The 17,241-nt window shown below is 42.6% G+C and overlaps 1 protein-coding gene across 1 annotated transcript in view; it reads left to right on the top strand.

Annotated features, from left to right (window-relative positions):
• ITGA5 (integrin subunit alpha 5) overlaps positions 1-17,241 on the top strand; it is a 170,628-nt gene that overhangs the window by 110,022 nt on the left and 43,365 nt on the right. The window contains exons 13-14 of the mRNA XM_053708269.1: positions 4,761-4,952; positions 13,207-13,252. Of these exons, the coding sequence (XP_053564244.1) occupies positions 4,761-4,952; positions 13,207-13,252 (238 nt within the window). The remainder of the gene's footprint in view (positions 1-4,760; positions 4,953-13,206; positions 13,253-17,241) is intronic.

Genomic DNA, 17,241 nt, shown 5'->3' on the forward strand with positions numbered 1-17,241 from the left:
TTTCATCAAAATCTAAACTTTTAGCTATTCCTTTTAAAGGTAAGACCCTATTCGGGCCTGAATTAAAGGAAATAATTTCTGACATTACTGGAGGTGAAGGCCATGCCCTACCTCAGGATAAATCTGTTAAGATGAGGGGTAAACAAAATAATTTTCGTTCCTTTCGAAACTTTAAAGGAGGACCCTCTGTTTCCTCTTCCTCCACAAAGCAGGAAGGGAATTTTGCTCAATCCAAGTCAGTCTGGAGACCCAACCAGGCTTGGAATAAAGGTAAACAATCCAAGAAGCCCGCTGCTGCTACAAAGACAGCATGAAGGGGCGGCCCCCGATCCGGGACCGGATCTAATAGGGGGCAGACTTTCTTTCTTTGCTCAGGCTTGGACAAGAGATGTTCAGGACCCTTGGGCACTGGAAATAGTGACCGACTGGTATCAACTGGAATTCAAGGATTTTCTACCAAGAGGGATATTTCTTCTTTCACGATTATCTGTTGACCAGATAAAGAGAGGCGTTCTTACGCTGTGTAAAAGACCTTTCTACCATGGGAGTAATCTGTCCTGTTCCAAAACTGGAACAGGGGCAGGGGTTTTATTCAAATCTTTTCGTGGTTCCCAAAAAAGAGGGAACTTTCAGACTCATTTAAGATCTCAAGTGTCGAAACAAATTTCTCAGAGTTCCATCATTCAAGATGGAGACTATACGAACAATTTTACCAATGATCCAGGAGGGTCAATATATGACTACCGCGGACTTGAAGGATTCATATCTTCTTATTCCTATCCACAAGGACCATCATCAGTTTCTAAGGTTTGCCTTCCTGGCCAAACATTATCAGTTTGTGGCTCTTCCCTTCGGGTTGGCCACAGCACCCAGAATCTTCACAAAGGTTCTAGGGTCCCTTCTGGCAGTTCTCAGACCGCGAGGCATAGCAGTGGCGCCTTATCTGGACGACATTTTAATCCAGGCGTCAAATTATCATCCGACAAAAGCACACACGGACATAGTCCTGTCTTTCCTGAGAGCTCACGGTTAGAAGGTGAACATAGAAAAGAGTTCACTAGTTCCACAGACAAGGGTTCCTTTCTTGGGAACTCTGATTCGGTAGACATGGAAATATTTCTAACGGAGGTCAGAAAATCAAAGATTCTAAATACTTGCCAAGCACTTCAGTCCATTCCTCGGCCATCAGTGGCTCAGTGTATGGAGGTAATTGGATTAATGGTAGCAGCAATGGACATCATTCCGTTTGCTCGCTTTCATCTCAGACCACTGCAGCTGTGCATGCTCGGACAGTGGAATGGGGATTATGCGAATTTATCTCCTCAGATAAATCTGGATCAAGAGACCAGAGACTCTCTCTCTTCTTTGGTGGTTGTCGCCGGATCATCTGTCCCAGGGGACTTGTTTCCGCAGACCCTTGTGGGTGATGGTGACAACGGACGCCAGTCTTCTGGGCTGGGGTGCAGTCTGGAATTCCCTGAAGGCTCAGGGTGTTTGGACTCAGGTGGAGTCTCTACTTCCAATCAATATTCTGGAACTGAGAGCGATATTCAATGCGCTTCAGGCGTGGCCTCAGTTGGCTTCGGCCAAATTCATCAGATTCCAGTCGGACAATATCACGACTGTGGCGTATATCAATCATCAGGGGGGAACTAGGAGTTCCTTAGCGATGATAGAAGTATCAAAGATAATCCGATGGTCAGAGGAACACTCTTGCTATCTATCGGCAATCTACATCCCAGGAGTAGAGAACTGGGAAGCGGATTTTCTAAGTCGTCCGACTTTTCATCCGGGGGAGTGGGAGCTCCACCCGGAGGTGTTTGCCTCTCTGATTCACCGATGGGGCAGACCAGAATTGGATCTGATGGCATCTCGACAGAATGCCAAGCTTCCAAGATACGAATCCAGGTCGAGGACTCCTCAGGCCGAACTGATAGATGCCTTGGCAGTTCCTTGGTCGTTCAGCCTAGCTTATGTGTTTCCACCGTTTCTTCTCCTTCCACGCGTGATTGCTCGGATCAAACAGGAGAGAGCTTCAGTAATCCTGATAGCGCCTGCGTGGCCACGCATGACTTTGTATGCGTATCTAGTGGACATGTCGTCGCTGCCACCGTGGAAACTTCCTTTGAGACAGGACCTGCTCATTCAAGGTCCTTTCCAACATCCAAATCTAAGTTCTCTGCAGCTGACTGCTTGGAGATTGAACGCTTAATTTTATCTAAGCGAGGATTCTCTGATCATAGATACTTTGATACAGGCTCGAAAGCCTGTTACTAGAAAAATCTATCGTAAGATATGGCGTAAATATCTTTATTGGTGTGAATCCAAAGGTTACTCGTGGAGTAAGGTTAGGATTCCCAGGATTCTGTCTTTTCTCCAAGAAGGATTGGAGAAAGGGTTGTCAGCTAGTTCCTTAAAGGGACACATCTCTGCTTTGTCGATTTTGCTTCACAAATGTTTGGCAGATTTGCCAGATGTTCAGTCTTTTTGTCAGGCTCTGTCTAGAATTAAGCCTGTATTTAGACCAATTACTCCTCCCTGGAGTTTGAATTTAGTTCTTCGAGTTCTTCAAGGGGTTCCGTTTGAACCCATGCATTCCATAGATATTAAATTGTTATCTGGGAAAGTTCTGTTTTTAGTTGCTCTTTCTTCTGCTCGAAGAGTTTCTGAGCTTTCAGCATTACAGTGTGATTCGCCTTATCTCATCTTTCATTCTGATAAGGTGGTTTTACGTACCAAACCTGGATTTCTTCCTAAGGTTGTTTCAAATAAGAATATTAATCAGGAAATTGTTGTTCCTTCCTTGTGTCCTAATCCTCCTAAGAAGGAGCGTCTGTTACATAACTTGGCATGATTAAGAGACTGCGGTCTCGAAACGTTGCATACCTGTCTTGTATGCTTTTAACTATTCAATAAAGAAGATACTTTTTCTTATCTGGTGCTGTGGACTTTTGATTATTTTATGCTGTGGAGCTGGAGGTCGCCAGCTTAACCAATTTGCATCAGAGCCTAGGAAGGCATTACCCGGTGCCGGTCTCACCCTACAGTGCTGTTACATAACTTGGACGTGGTCCGTGCCTTGAAGTTTTACTTGCAGGTGACTAAGGATTTCTGTCAATCATCTTCATTATTCATTGTTTATTCTGGAAAGCATAGGGGTCAGAAAGCTACGGCTACCTCTTTCTTTTTGGCTGAGGAGTATCATTCGCCTGGCATATGAGACTGCTGGACAGCAGCCTCCTGAAAGAATTACGGCTCATTCTACTAGGGCTGTGGCTTCCACATGGGCCTTTTAAAAACGATGCTTCTGTTGAACAGATTTGTAAGGCTGCGACTTGGTTGTCCCTTCATACTTTTTCCAAATTTTCCAAATCTGATACTTTTGCTTTTTCTGAGGCTGTTTTTTGGGAGGAAAGTTCTTCAAGCAGTGGTGCCTTCTGTTTAGGTCTCTGTCTTGTCCCTCCCTTTCATCCGTGTCCTGTAGCTTTGGTATTGTATCCCACAAGTAAGGATGAAATCCGTGGACTCGTCGTATCTTGTAGAAGAAAAGGAAATTTATGCTTACCTGATAAATTGATTTCTTCTACGATACGATGAGTCCACGGCCCTCCCTGTCATTTTAAGACAGATTATATTTTTTATTTACAACTTCAGTCACCTCTGCACCTTTTAGCTTTTCCGTTCTCTTCCTAAAATCTTTGGTTGAATGACGGGGTGGAGGGGATGGGAGGAGCTATATATACAGCTCTGCTGTGGTGCTCTTTGCCACTTCCTGTTAGCAGGAGGATAATATCCCACAAGTAAGGATGAAATCCGTGGACTCGTCGTATCGTAGAAGAAATCAATTTATCAGGTAAGCATAAATTTCCTTTTTAAACAGATAATCCCTTTTATTACCCATTCCCTAGTTTTGCATAACAAACACTGTTGTTTTAATACACTTTTTACCTTTGTGATTACATTGTATCTAGGCCTCTGCAGACTGCCCCCTTGTCTCAGTTCTTTTGATAGAGTTGAATTTCAGCTAACCAGTACTGACCTATAAATAACTCCACAGGAGTGAGCACAATGTTAGCTATATGGCACACATGAACTAGCGCTGTCTAGCTGTGAAAAAATACAGACGGGCTTAAACGGTTTAGAAATTGTTTGGGCCTACCTAGGTTTAGCTTTCAAAAAAGAACAAGACCAAGAGAACAAAGCAAATTTGATGATAAAATTAAATTTGAAAGTTGTTTAAAATTAAATGCCCTATCTGAATCACAAAAGTTTAATTTTGACTTGCCTGTCCTTTTGAATTCCTTTTGTTTAACTTATTTTGTGCAGTGTCCATTACTTCACGTCACAGACCCTCAAGGAGGCTGTGGTCTGTACAGGAAGGCTGAGACACACCATAAAATAGCTCCAGTCAGTTTATTGCCCATGATCAGTAGATTACTTCTGCTGCAAAATAATGTGACATTAGAACTTACGTTTTATAATGTCTGCTTGCATATCTATCTATATGCAGGGGTTACACTGATAATTTCTAAGCGCCCATTTTGCAAGAAATCGAGGAAATTTGCTTTTTAGACAATGTTTCTTTTCATGTTTGATTTGATTTTTTTATTTATTTGTTTTGGTGTGTTTTTAAAAAAAAGAAGCGCTGTTTTATAACCCATTCATATAATATTTCTGCAATAAAACTAAGCTGGTTGGAGTAATGAGATTTATAGAATTTGTATAAACAACTTACTAGTCTCTATTAACATTGTTTACAGACATTGTTATTGGAGCACCATTTGAAGGACCTGACCGGAGAGGAGCAGTTTATATTTTCAACGGCCAGTCGGGCGGGTTAAATGCCAAAGCTTCGCAGGTGCTGCAGGGGCAATGGGGCTCTTACATAGCCCCTTCTTTTTTTGGATTCAGCTCTAGAGGTGGCAAAGATCTCGATGGAAATGGCTATCCAGGTAGGTCAACAGCCCAGCCTTTATCTCCTGGTCAAACGCACAGGAACCTTAAAGGGACACTAAACACATTTTTTTTTCTTTAAAGGGACATTATACACTCATTTTTTCTTTGCATAAATGTTTTGTAGATCTTTTTATATAGCCCATAAAGTTTATTTTTAATTTTTTGTTTTTTTTAAATGTACAGTTTTGCTTATTTTTAAACTCCTAACCAAGCCCCAAAGTTTTATGAGAATACCGTCAGATACCTACTCCAGCTTGCTCCTCTTTGTGTAAAGGGTCTTTTTATATGCAAAAGAAGGGAGGGGGGAGTGTCTTATTTCCCACTTGCAGTGGGCTTTCCGACTACCTTTTCAACAGAGCTAAACTGAGAGCTTCTAAGTAAGTTTTTAAACAGTTTTATACTGGATTTTTATATCCGTATCTGTGCATCTTATTCTTTATAGTAGTGTCTATTACATGCAGTTATATGAAAATGAGTGTATACTGTCCCTTTAATGATTCAGATAGAGCATGTATTTTTAAGCAACTTTCTAATTTACTCCTATTATCAATTTTTCTTCGTTCTCTTGCTATCTTTATTTAAAAAACAGGAATGTGATGCATAGGAGCCTGCCCATTTTTGGTTGAGAACCTGGTTTATGCTTGCTTATTGGTGAGTAAATGTCCGCCTCCAATAAGCAAAGCACTATCCATGGTGCTGAACCGAAAATGGTCTGGCTGCTAAGATTTACATTCATGATTTTCAAATAAAGATAGCAAGAGAATGAAGAAAAAATGATAATAGGAGTAAATTAGCAAGTTGCTTAAAGGGACAGTTCACCCAAAAACTTTCTCCCCTTTAAATTATTCCCAATGATCCTTTTTACCTGCTAGAGTGTATTAAATTGGTTGCAAGTGGCCCCTTTAGTCCTATTTCAGCATTTGAAATAGCTGATTTAGCTTGTGGTTTCCCAACCTATACTGAAAGTTTTGATACTGGAGTATAGGCTATTGACGAGACTAAGTAAACACAGTCAGCAGAAGAAGTTACACTCTTAGTGGAATGCAGGATAGTAAAGTAATAAAATAATTGTCCATTGTTCTCTCTATGTATTGAGCTTTGGTGTTCCAGACAATTGTAAGATAAGGAAGCTAGTCTGTGTACACAAAGTTATAACATAATGAGATCTGATAATACCTTATGTTCAACCCCTTGTAATAGGCTGTGGTTTCAAAGCGTTTACATTAATGGAAAAATAATTTTACAGTGTACTGTCCCTTTAAAATTGCATGCTCTGTCTGAATCATGAAAGAAAGAAAGAAAAATTGGGTTCAGTGTCCCTTTTTAAATGGACAGTAAACACCCTGTAATTACAAGACATTCTCTTGTCTTGCTGTAGAATAACATATTAGCCCAAGTATAACCCTTTTTTTTTTTTTTTTAAATTTAACATAATTTCTTTCCTAAGATACGGTTCGTCCACGGTTTCATCAATTACTGTTGGGAATGTCACTCCTGGCCAGCAGGAGGAGGCAAAGAGCACCACAGTCAAACTGTTAAGTATCACTTCCCTTCCCACAACCCCCAGTCATTCTCTTTGCCTTCAGTGCAAGGAGTTGACAGTTTTGGTGTCTGAAGATTTGATTTATTTCACTTCAATAAAGATTTTAATATTTTGAAAGCCAGAGTAGGTTTGCTCTGATCTTTCCTTTCAAGATTGGGTATAGCCGTACTCCACGTTAGTCTCTTCATGTTTGCTGCCCTAGTATAGAAAGCCAGAGTAGGTTTGCTCTGATCTTTCTTTGTTTCACAGACCTCTGTAAGGAGTTGGCGTCCTTCCACGTTGTGTGAGCGGTCCTCCTGCCGGACGGCTAGATGCAGGTAAGTGCCTATTGTCTTCTGGGGCAAGGAGGCTGGCACTTCAGAGTATTTGAAAATATATTGGGCTCTCTGCAATTTATTGATGGGACTTCACATAATCCTGAGTTGGGGATTGTTAAGGCAGAATGCAGGCACTGTTATGCATGTGACAGGAGACTGAAAATTAACTCCCTTCATGAATAGGAAGGGGTTAATTTCTTATTGGGTTTTAGTTTAATCAAGGCACAAAATATGCATCTGATTGTTTTATTTTTCGCTTGTGGAGCATTTGTTCTCTCTCAGCCCGGATTCTGGTTTATTATATATCCGGAAGAGAAGACTCTAACGTTAACTCCCTTCATAGCCTAAAGGTCTTGTGATATATAGGGGCATATCTATTAAGCTCCAGATAGAGCTTGAGGCCCCGTGTTTCTGGCGAGCCTGCAGGCTCACCAGAAACACCAGTTATGAAGCAACAGTCTAAAGACCGCTGCTCCATAACCTGTCCGCCTGCTCTGAGCAGCGGACAGACATTGCCGCAATTCAACCAGATCGAGTACGATCGGGTTGATTGACACCCCCCTGCTGGCGGCCGCGAGTCTGCATGGGGCGGCGTTGCACCAGCAGCTCTTGTGAGCTGCTGGTGCAATGTTGAATACGGAGAGCGTATTGCTCTCTGTATTCAGCGAGGTCTGGCGGACCTGATCCGCACTGTCTGATCAGGTCCGCCAGACTTTGATAAATAGAGGCCATAGCCTCTGGATCGGTACCTTTTTATGTAGGACGCAGTATTGTGTTTTGGTTTACTTTTAGCACAATTTCGCACTGCATTGCTTCATTGCGGCTTGTAGCTCTTTTATGCGTTTCCTGTTCGGCTGGGAAGCGCGCGCTTTAGAATAATGGCAAAGCTTCTCACAGCTTGGTCAGCTCCTCCCTCTTCTTCTTCAGAGCGGCATCGACCGCATCTGTATGTCAATACAGCATGTAGATTGCTGTTTAGATCTGTTACGGCTGTTGTGTAGTTCCAGATGTTTTTATCTTACCTAAAGATTTTTTGTTCTAACGGACTCCTTTTGAAGTGGAAGTAGAGGGGGAATGTTTTAGCTCCGTAATTAGTTTAGTTAATTAAAGGGCCAGTGTTTTGTGTTTCCCCTCGGAGTATTAAGCGACAAAACGGACTCCATTTAAAGAGACACTTAAAATGTTACATTTTTATTTACAATTTTGTAGATACAGCTTCCTGGTGGGATTAGTCCCTTTTGGGGGCTGTAACGGGGTTCTGTATATTTTTCTGCCAGCATGGGTGTCTGTGTTTTTTGGTAACATGCTGGTTTGCACAAATTGTTTGCTATACAATTCTGTGCTGAATAATTGTTAGATTGTTTACCCTTAAAGGGACAGTCAAGTCCAAAAAAACTCATTTTTCAAATAGGGCATGTAATTTTAAACAACTTTCCAATTTACTTTTATCAACAATTTTGCTTTGTTCTCTTGGTATTCTAGTTGAAAGCAAACCTAGGAAGGCACATGATAATTTCTAAGCCCTTGAAGGCTGCCTCTATTTTATTTACTTTTCACAGCAGGGGAGAGCAAGCTCATGTATGACATATAGATAGCATTGTGATCACGCTAGTGGCAGACACTGCACTAATTGGCTAAAATGCAAGTCAATAGATAATAACTAAAAGTCGTGTGATTAGGGGCGGTCAGAAGATGCTTAGATACAAGTTAGTCACAGAAGTAAAAAGTGTATTAATATAACAGTGTTGGTTTTGCAAAACTGGGGAATGGGTAATAAAGGGATTATCTATCTTTTTAAACAACAACAATTCTGGTGTTGACTGTCCCTTTAAGCCTATTGTCTCTTAGGATGAGGTTGTCTAGCAATGCCACAGTGTTCTCCCTAACTGTCCCAAGCCTCTATGGCGTCACATGCAGTGCCCTGCGGTTCCTCGTTATCTCGTGGTGGAGTTTCTTGCTGGCAGAAATTGATGCCCAGGTACTTTCAGCAGTATCTGCGGCATGATCTGCTTTTCCTTTACTAAAGGGAAATCGCAAGAGGAAGATTTAGAGATTCAGATAGTAGGGTTTCTGTTCCAGCTGCTGCTACTCGGATTGCCCTTCCTCGTTGGTCTGATGGGGAGGATATGTCTGTACTCTCTGAGATTAAAATCTCAGATTGGAAAAGTATAATTCCTTCATCTGATGCTGAAGTAGTATCCTTCAGATTAAGCTTGAACACCTCTGTGTATTGTTTAAGGAGGTTTTGGCTTCCTTGTATGACTCAGAATCTGTCGTCGTCATTACTGGGATATCTAGTAATCTTAGTTACTACCATTTTCCTTCCTCTGTAAAAGAGTTTTCTGTTCCAAGCTGTGCAATGGAGTTTTATTTTTGCACAGGAACAGGAGAAGCCATGGATAACTTTCCCGGTCTGTAAGATTGTTTTCCTGTCGCTGACTCCATTAATAACTTGTGACACACAGTGCCTGAAGTAGATGGAGCCAAATTCTACTCTGGCTAAGAGAACTTTGATCCCTGTAAGGGATAGCTGTCTTTTGAAGGATCATGAAAAGGAGGCTTATTTGAAGTTTGTATTGCCATGGTGTCAATTGCAGCATCCCTTTTGGTGCGATGCCTTTTCTGATTCAGTCTGGGTTTTGTTTTAGGACAGAATCAAGGCTTTTGAGTTAACCAATTCTTTTCTTCCTGATGCTACCATTTTTAAGCTGGGAACCCGGTTCTGGTTTCGCTGTTCTAGCCCGTGGGGCATGTTGGCTATAGTAGTGGGTTGATTCCCTCAAGGCTCAAACTTTTAGTGCTTCCTTACAAGGGTAAAACCTTGGTTTTTGTTCCTGGTCTGGCAGAAATATTTCTGATTTTTGTGTGGAAAAGGGTCTTTTCTTCCAATAGTCAAGAAGAATAGACCTAAGGACGCCAGAGTAACAACCCGCAGATGAGTATCACTCAGCTTGGAGGGTTTGCCCCAATCTGGGATCAGACCAAGTGGGGGGGGGGGCTCAGTTTCTCTGTTTCCTTCAGAGCATATGCCGTGACCATAGTGTCTAAAGGATTGAGTGGTTTTCAATAGAGGCAGGTGCCACCTCTCAGGTGTATCTGCTGATCAGATAAGAGAGAGGCATTTTTGAATTACGTATGGGAACTTTTTCCCCTGCGAGTGTGGTTCCACTTTCTGTACAGGAATAGGGCCTAAAGTTCTATTCAATATGTACGTGGTTCCCTAATATAGGGAACTTCCTATTTTTTTTTTTTTTTTTTTTTTTTGGACCTGCAGTGTCGAGAAAGAGAGTACCGGCCTTCAATTAGTCCAAGAGGGTCATTTTATGATGACCATAGACCTGAAGGCTGTGTGTATTTGCACGTTTCCATTTTCTGGGATCATATCAAGTTTCTGAGATTTGCTTTTCTAGGCAATGCCTTTCAGTTTATGTTCCATTTGACCTTGCCACAGCTCCCAGAATTTATCAAGGTTCAGGGGGCTCTCTTAGCAGTGATTAGGTCTTGGGGAATTGTTCTAGCACTGTACCTGGTTACATCTTTCAACAAACAAACTCTCATTCAGAGATCTTGTTGTCTTTTCATTCCCGGATGGAAGTGAACTTAGGAAAGTGTTCCCTTGTTCCAACGACAAGGGTAGTTTTTCTTAGGGTCCATAATAGATACCCTATCTAGGAGAATTTTTCTGGTGGAGGTCAGAAAATCTAAGATCTTTTCCTCTGGTCTCTCTCTTCAGCGTACTGTTCAAACTTGTCCGATCGTTTCTATGGACATCATTCCCTTTGCTTGATTCCATTTGGGAGCTCTGCAGTTGTGCATGCTCAGTCAATGGAACGGGGGTCCTGCGGATCTCTCTCGGAGGATAGTTCAAGACGTTCTTTGTGGGTTGGTTTCTCAGGAACATCTGTCTCAGGGCACATGCTATTGGAGATATTCCTGGGTGATTGTGTTCACGGTCACCAGCCTACTGGGCTGGGGTGCAGTCTGGGACTCGTTACAGGCGCGCAGGTTCTTTGGACTCTGAAGGAGTCTGCTCTTCCCATCTACATTTTGGAGTTGAGAATGATTTCCAATGCTTTGATGGCTTGGCCTCAGTTGTCCTTAACCTGGTTTATCAGGTTCCAGTCAGACAACATCATTTCTGTGGTTTACAGCTTCAAACCATCAGGGAGGAGCTCGGAGTTCCTTAGCCATGAAGGAGATGGCTTGGATTGTTCTGTGGGCAGAAGCTCATTATTGCTGTCTGCCATCCACTTTCCAGGAGTGGTCTTCTGGGAACCGGATTTCCTGAGCAGACAGACTTTTCATCCTGGGGAGTGGAAACTCCATACGGAGGTGTTCTCCAGCTTAACCTTCAAATGGGGGGTGCCGGTGTTGGATCGGATGACGTCTCGGCAGAATGCCAAGGTATGGTTCAAGATCAAGAGATCCTCAGACCACTCTGATAGATGGTCTAGCGGTCCTTAGAGATTTTAGGCTGGCATACCGGTTTCCTCCGTTTGTTCTTCTTCCACGAGTTATTACTCATTTCAGGAGAGAGCGCCTGCGTTTCTGATGGTCAGATCTCTTGGCCCCTGCATGGCCTCGCAGGGTCTGGTTTGCAGACCTAGTGGAGATGTTGTCTCTCCCACTTTGGAGACTGCCTCTAAGGAAGGAACTTCTGATCAGGGTTCTTTCTTCCAAATCTCGTTTCTTTGAAGCTGTCTGCTTTTGAGATTAAACGCTTAGTTCTGTCTATGCGTGGTTTTTCTGAGTCAGTCGTTGTGACCCTGATTCAGGCTTGAAAGCTTGTTACTAGAAAGATTTTCCATAAGGTGTTGCTTATACATCTTTAGTGAATCCAAGCGCTACTTTTGGTGTTGGGTTAGGATTCCTAGGATTTTGGCCTTTCTCCAGGAAGGTCTGGAGAAGGGTTTGTCAGTCAGTACCCTGAAGGGTCAGTTTCTGCATGATCTATTTTGCTACATAAGCGTCTTGTGGATGTGCCAGATGTGCAATCTTTTTGTCAGGCCTTGGTCAGAATCAGGCCTGTGTTTAAGTCTGTTGCTCCTTCTTGGAGCCTTAACCTCATTCTTAAAGTTTTTCAGCAGGCTCTGTTTGAGCCATTGCATTCCATAGATATTAAGTTATTATCTTGGAAGGTTTTTATTGCTATCTTATGCTCGGAGAGTCTCGGAACTCTCAGCTTTGCAGTATGACTCGCCTTATCTTTCATACAGATAAGGCGGTTCTTCGTAAGTTAGGTTTCCTTCCTATAGTTTTGGATAGAAATATTAATCAGGAAATTGTTGTTCCTTCTCTATGGCCTAAGCCTTCCTCTCATAAGGAACGTTTGTTGCACAACTTGGATGTTGTGTGGGCTCTTAAATTCTATCTGCAGGCGAATATGGACTTTCGCCAGTCTTCTGCCCTGTTAGCCTGTTTCTTTGAGAAGCGTAGAGGTCAGAAAGCTTCTGCTACTTCTCTTTCTCTCTGGTTGAGAAGTATTATTAGGTTGGCTTATGAGACTGCTGGTCAGCAGCCTCCTGAGAGAATTACGGCTCATTCTATAAGAGCTGTTTCCTCCTCTTAGGTTTTCATATGATGAGGCTTCTGTAGAGCAAATTTGCAAGGCTGCAACTTGGTCTTCTCTACATACTTTTTCCTAATTTGATATTTTTGCCTCGGCTGAGGCTTCTTTTGAAAGAGAGGTTCTTCAAGCGGTGGGGCCTTCTGTTTAGGTCTGCCTGTCTTGTCCCTCCCTATTCATCTGTGTCCTCTAGCTTGGGTATTGATTCCCAACAGTAATTGATGAAACCGTGGGCTCACCGTATCTTAGGAAAGAAAAGGTAATTTATGCTTACCTGATAAATTTATTTCTGGATACAGTGAGTCCACGGCCCCGCCCCTTAATTCAAGACAGTTGTTTTTGCCTAAACTTCAGGCACCTCTACACCTTGTGTTACTTCTTTTTCTCCGTTTTCCTTCGGTCGAATGACTGGGGGTTGTGGGAAGGGAAGTGATACTTAACAGTTTGACTGTGGTGCTCTCTGCCTCCTCCTGCTGGCCAGGAGTGATATTCCCAACAGTAATTGATGAAACCGGGGACTCGCCGTATCCGGAAATAAATACATTTATCAGGTAAAAGCATACATTTCCTTTTTTTACTGCAATTATTTTTCAATAGCCAAACTCAGCCCACCACATGCCTTATTTAGAGAAACCAGTATGGGCTTGAGTCTGTAGACAACAAGGCTAGGCATGGTGAATTGTTCTATGGATGTTATCTGTTAAAGACAATTAGGGATGAATATGCAGCAGGTTTAGCCTTAAAATTTTTTATATTAAAATCTAGTAACATGCTTATATGCTGTGCAACATCGCTCATAATGTTTAATTTTTTTTGTCCTTTAGATCTTATAGTTGGTGCCTTTGGTGTTGATAAAGCTCTAGTATACAGGTATGTAATTTATTCACCAGATCAACATATTCATATCTGATTTTTAGTGTTGCTTTTAAAGACGGACCATTTGCTTAAGGGAAGGTCTTACTTTAAATGCACTACTCTAAATTGTCTGCCAAGTGAGCCGACTTGTTGTCTTGGGATTAAATCCTTCTCACTAGGGGATAGGAAATATGTAACTGTCTTAAAGCTATTGTCAGAAAGTTCAAAGAATGAATTATGTATTAAATCTTCCTCTATAGAGGGATATCAATTATCAAGCTGCATTGCAGCTTATGGGGCTTTGTGGCTTTTGCTTCTTTTAGCCTCTTGCTTTTTTGGGTTGATTAACATAACCCTGCTCTAGTAATAGGTTTTTGCATCGCACAAGAGCGATTTTGTTACATTTCGCCACACAGTGCGTAAGTGGTAATTGCAGGCAGACAGGTCCTGTACTTGAGAACTTGTCTGCCTGCAATCATGATACATTTTCCTTATTATTAGGGAGTTAGAACCTTGGTTTTTCTGCTTCACCCTCTTTCACCTGGCGTTATAAGTAACAGCTTGATACAAGGAAGGAAAGTGATGTTTTTTTTTTTTGTTTTTTTTTTTCTTTTAAAGGGACAGTCTATACTAAAATTGTTATTGTTTGAAAAGATAGATAATGCCTTTACTACCCATTCCCCAGCTTTGCACAACCAACATTGTTATATTAATATACTTAGAAACAGGCAGAAGTTTAGAGGTTTAAATGTTATTAAGCCACTATAGGCAGCCTCTTAATCACACACTTTCTTTTCTTTTCGCAAAAGGATACTGCTAGTTCATGTTTGCTATATAGATAACATTATGATCACACCCAAGGAGTTATTTAAGATTTTGCACAACACAGTACTAAATGCAAGTCAATAGATAATAAATATAAAGTAATTTGATCAGGGGGCTGTCTGAAGATGCTTAGATACAATGTAATCACGGAGGTAAAAAGTATATTAATATAACTGTTGGTTATGCAAAACTGGGGAATGGGTAATAAAGGGATTATCTATCTTTTAAAGCAATACAAATTCTATTGTAGACTGTCCCTTTAAAGAGACACTGAACCCAAATTTTTTCTTTCAGGATTCAGATAGAACATGCAATTTCCATCTTAATATGAGGAGAGTCCATGGCTTCATTCATTACTGGTGGGGAATACAGATCCTGGCCACCAGGAGGAGGCAAAGACACCCCAGCCAAATGCTTAAATACCTCCCTCATCCCCCAGTCATTCTTTGCCTTTCGTCACAGGAGGATGGCATAGAAGTGTCGGAAGATTCGGAGTAGTCTCATATGGAGGGTAGTACTCTTTTAAATGGGACTGGATTTTTAAGTAGTCTTGTCAGCCTCTCAGTGAGAGCATTGACGAATGTTAGGGTCTGGAAATGCAGGGAGAGTCTTTCTGCAAAACCATCCAGACTTGTTTCAACAGCTCCTTAAGCAATCGGTGTTGACGAGTTTCACTGCCTGCTTTCTTCCACTCAAGTCCATGTCAGGAGCGAAACTTGAGAGGCCGTGTTCCTGGTCCACGGCATAGATTCTGGTAAGATAGCTTAATTTTTTTATACATATGATAACGCAAGAAGACAGGGTCACAGTGTGGCTCCTTTATCTGTATAGAATCAAGGGTTAATATCTCCGGAAGGAGATTATTGAACAGGGGGGGATTTATAAATGATTGCTTTGTGTTTTTTGCTGCAACATGTGTGAGACTCTGGCAATGTGTGAACAGTCAGGTTATTTTTTAATTTTGATTAACTACGCCGCCTGTTAGTTTGGCGTGTTTTTTTTTTCTCAGCTGCAGGGGTCGGTCTTGCATGGCACTCCATTTGACCGGGTGTGGCCTCATTCTCTTACTTTTTCCTGACCGTCGGTTGCAAGAGACAAAGCGGTTTCTCTGTGGGCCTGGGTCATAGGAGGTGGAGTGTCCCCCGGCCATTGGGGTATAAAGATGCCATTTATTTTTTCTATAGTCCATATTAAAGTGCAAGCTATGGAGGACTCTGATGCGTTAAAGGGTACTCCCTCTTTGCCTAAATCTAATGCCTGTGTTTATTGTGAGGCGGCTATGGTAAACCCGCCTGCTCAATTATGTTCCACATTCCTTGATAAAATTAGTGATATCTAAAAAGAACAAGATGTTTAGTACCACTGAGCTATCCACCTCTGAGGGGGTCTCTGTCCCGCGAGGTGCGTTCTCTACAATCATCTCTGATTACACATGCAGCTCCCCAGTGCACTACTAATCCTCCTGCGGGAGGGGCTTTGTGGCCGCCAGATTTTGCTGATCAGTTGCAAACGGCGGTGTCTGCGGCCTTCAGTGCTTTACCTTGCCCCGCTAAGTGCAAGCGAAAGGTTAAACATTGCTATCCTTCCTAGGGGTCATCTACTCTGTTGGATGTATCTGAAACTAGATTATTTGCTGATGGAGAGGATTCCAATACTTCGGAGGAATCTCTCTGGGTCGGAATCTGCAGCCTCTAAACCTCCGGCTGTGGAGGAACCAGACTTTAGGTTTAGGATGGAGCACTTACGCTTTTTATTAAAAGAGGTGTTGGCTACTCAAGAGGTTCCAGAACCGAAGTTACCCGAGGAACCTTCTATTCCTAAGCTTGATAAAGTATATGAGGACGGTGGTGCCCCAGACTTTGCTGGTTCCCGTAAAGATGGTGAATATTATTAAGAATGAATGGGAGAGACTTGGATAATCTTTCTCCCCTTCTTCTTCATTTAAGAAATTGTTCCCGGTTCCTGACTCTCAGCTAGAATTGTGGGGATCTGTCCCTAAGGTGGATGGAGCCATCCCCACGCTCGGTAAGCGCACCACTATCCCATGGAGCCCATGGATAAGAAATTAGAGACCCTGTTAAGAAAGATGTTTCAACACACGGGGTTCTTTCAGCCTACAGCGGCGGTTGCTGCGGTGGTGGGAGCCGCTATCTATTGGTGTGACTGTCCGATATGATACAGATTATTCGCTTGAATGCCAAGACATCAGGCTTTTCTGGTCTGCTGACATGACGTCCAAATCTAGATTACTTTCCCTTCCATTTAAGGGAAAGGTTCTTTTCAGTCCAGGCCTGGACTCTCTCATATCCACGGTCACGGGGGGCAAGGGTGCCTTTCGACTGCAGGATAAGAAGAATAAGCCTAAGGGTCCTAATTTTCGTCCCTTTCGTTCGGACAAGTCCCAACGACAGCAGCCTGCCTCGATGCCCGAGCAATCCAAGGGATCTTGGGAACCCTCTCAGTTTTGGAATAAAGCCAAGCAGAGCAAGAAGCCTGATGAGACAAAATCGTCATGAAGGGGCGACCCCTGAAACATCTCTGGTTCTCGTAGGGGGCAGACTATATCTCTTTTTGCGGAGGCTTGGATGAGAAACGTGCAGGATCCTTGGGTACTGGAGGTCATTGACCAGGGTTACAGGATAGGTTTCAAATCTCACCCTCACAGGGGCAGATTCCTCTTGTCAAATCTATCGTCAAAACCAGAGAAACAAGATGTCTTTCTAGAGCGCGTGAGGGATCTCTCCTCTCTAGGAGTAATTGTACCGGTACCTCTAGCAGAAAGAGGTCTAGGGTACTATTCAAACCTTTTCGTGGTCCCAAAGAAGGGTACGTTTCGCCCAATTCTAGACGTAAAGTGCTTAAACAAGTTTCTGTTGGTCCCATCATTCAAGATCTACCCTGCCCTTAGTTTAAGAGGGTCAGTTCATGACTACGATAGACTTGAAGGACGCTTACGCTTCATGTGCCAATACACAAGGATCACTAAGTTCCTAAGATTCGCTTTTCGCACTTCCAGTTTGTAGCTCTCCCCTTCGGTATGGCTAAATGCTCCAAGAGCCTTTACGAAGGTTCTGGGAGCTCTGCTCGCAGTGGCGAGATCCAGAGGTATTGCAGTAGCGCCTTATCTGGATGACATCCTGGTCCAGGCTCCGTCCTGCAGGGTTGCAGAGAACCATTCG

Source organism: Bombina bombina, chromosome 3 (assembly GCF_027579735.1).
Source record: "Bombina bombina isolate aBomBom1 chromosome 3, aBomBom1.pri, whole genome shotgun sequence".
Taxonomy (NCBI): Eukaryota; Metazoa; Chordata; class Amphibia; order Anura; family Bombinatoridae; genus Bombina; species Bombina bombina.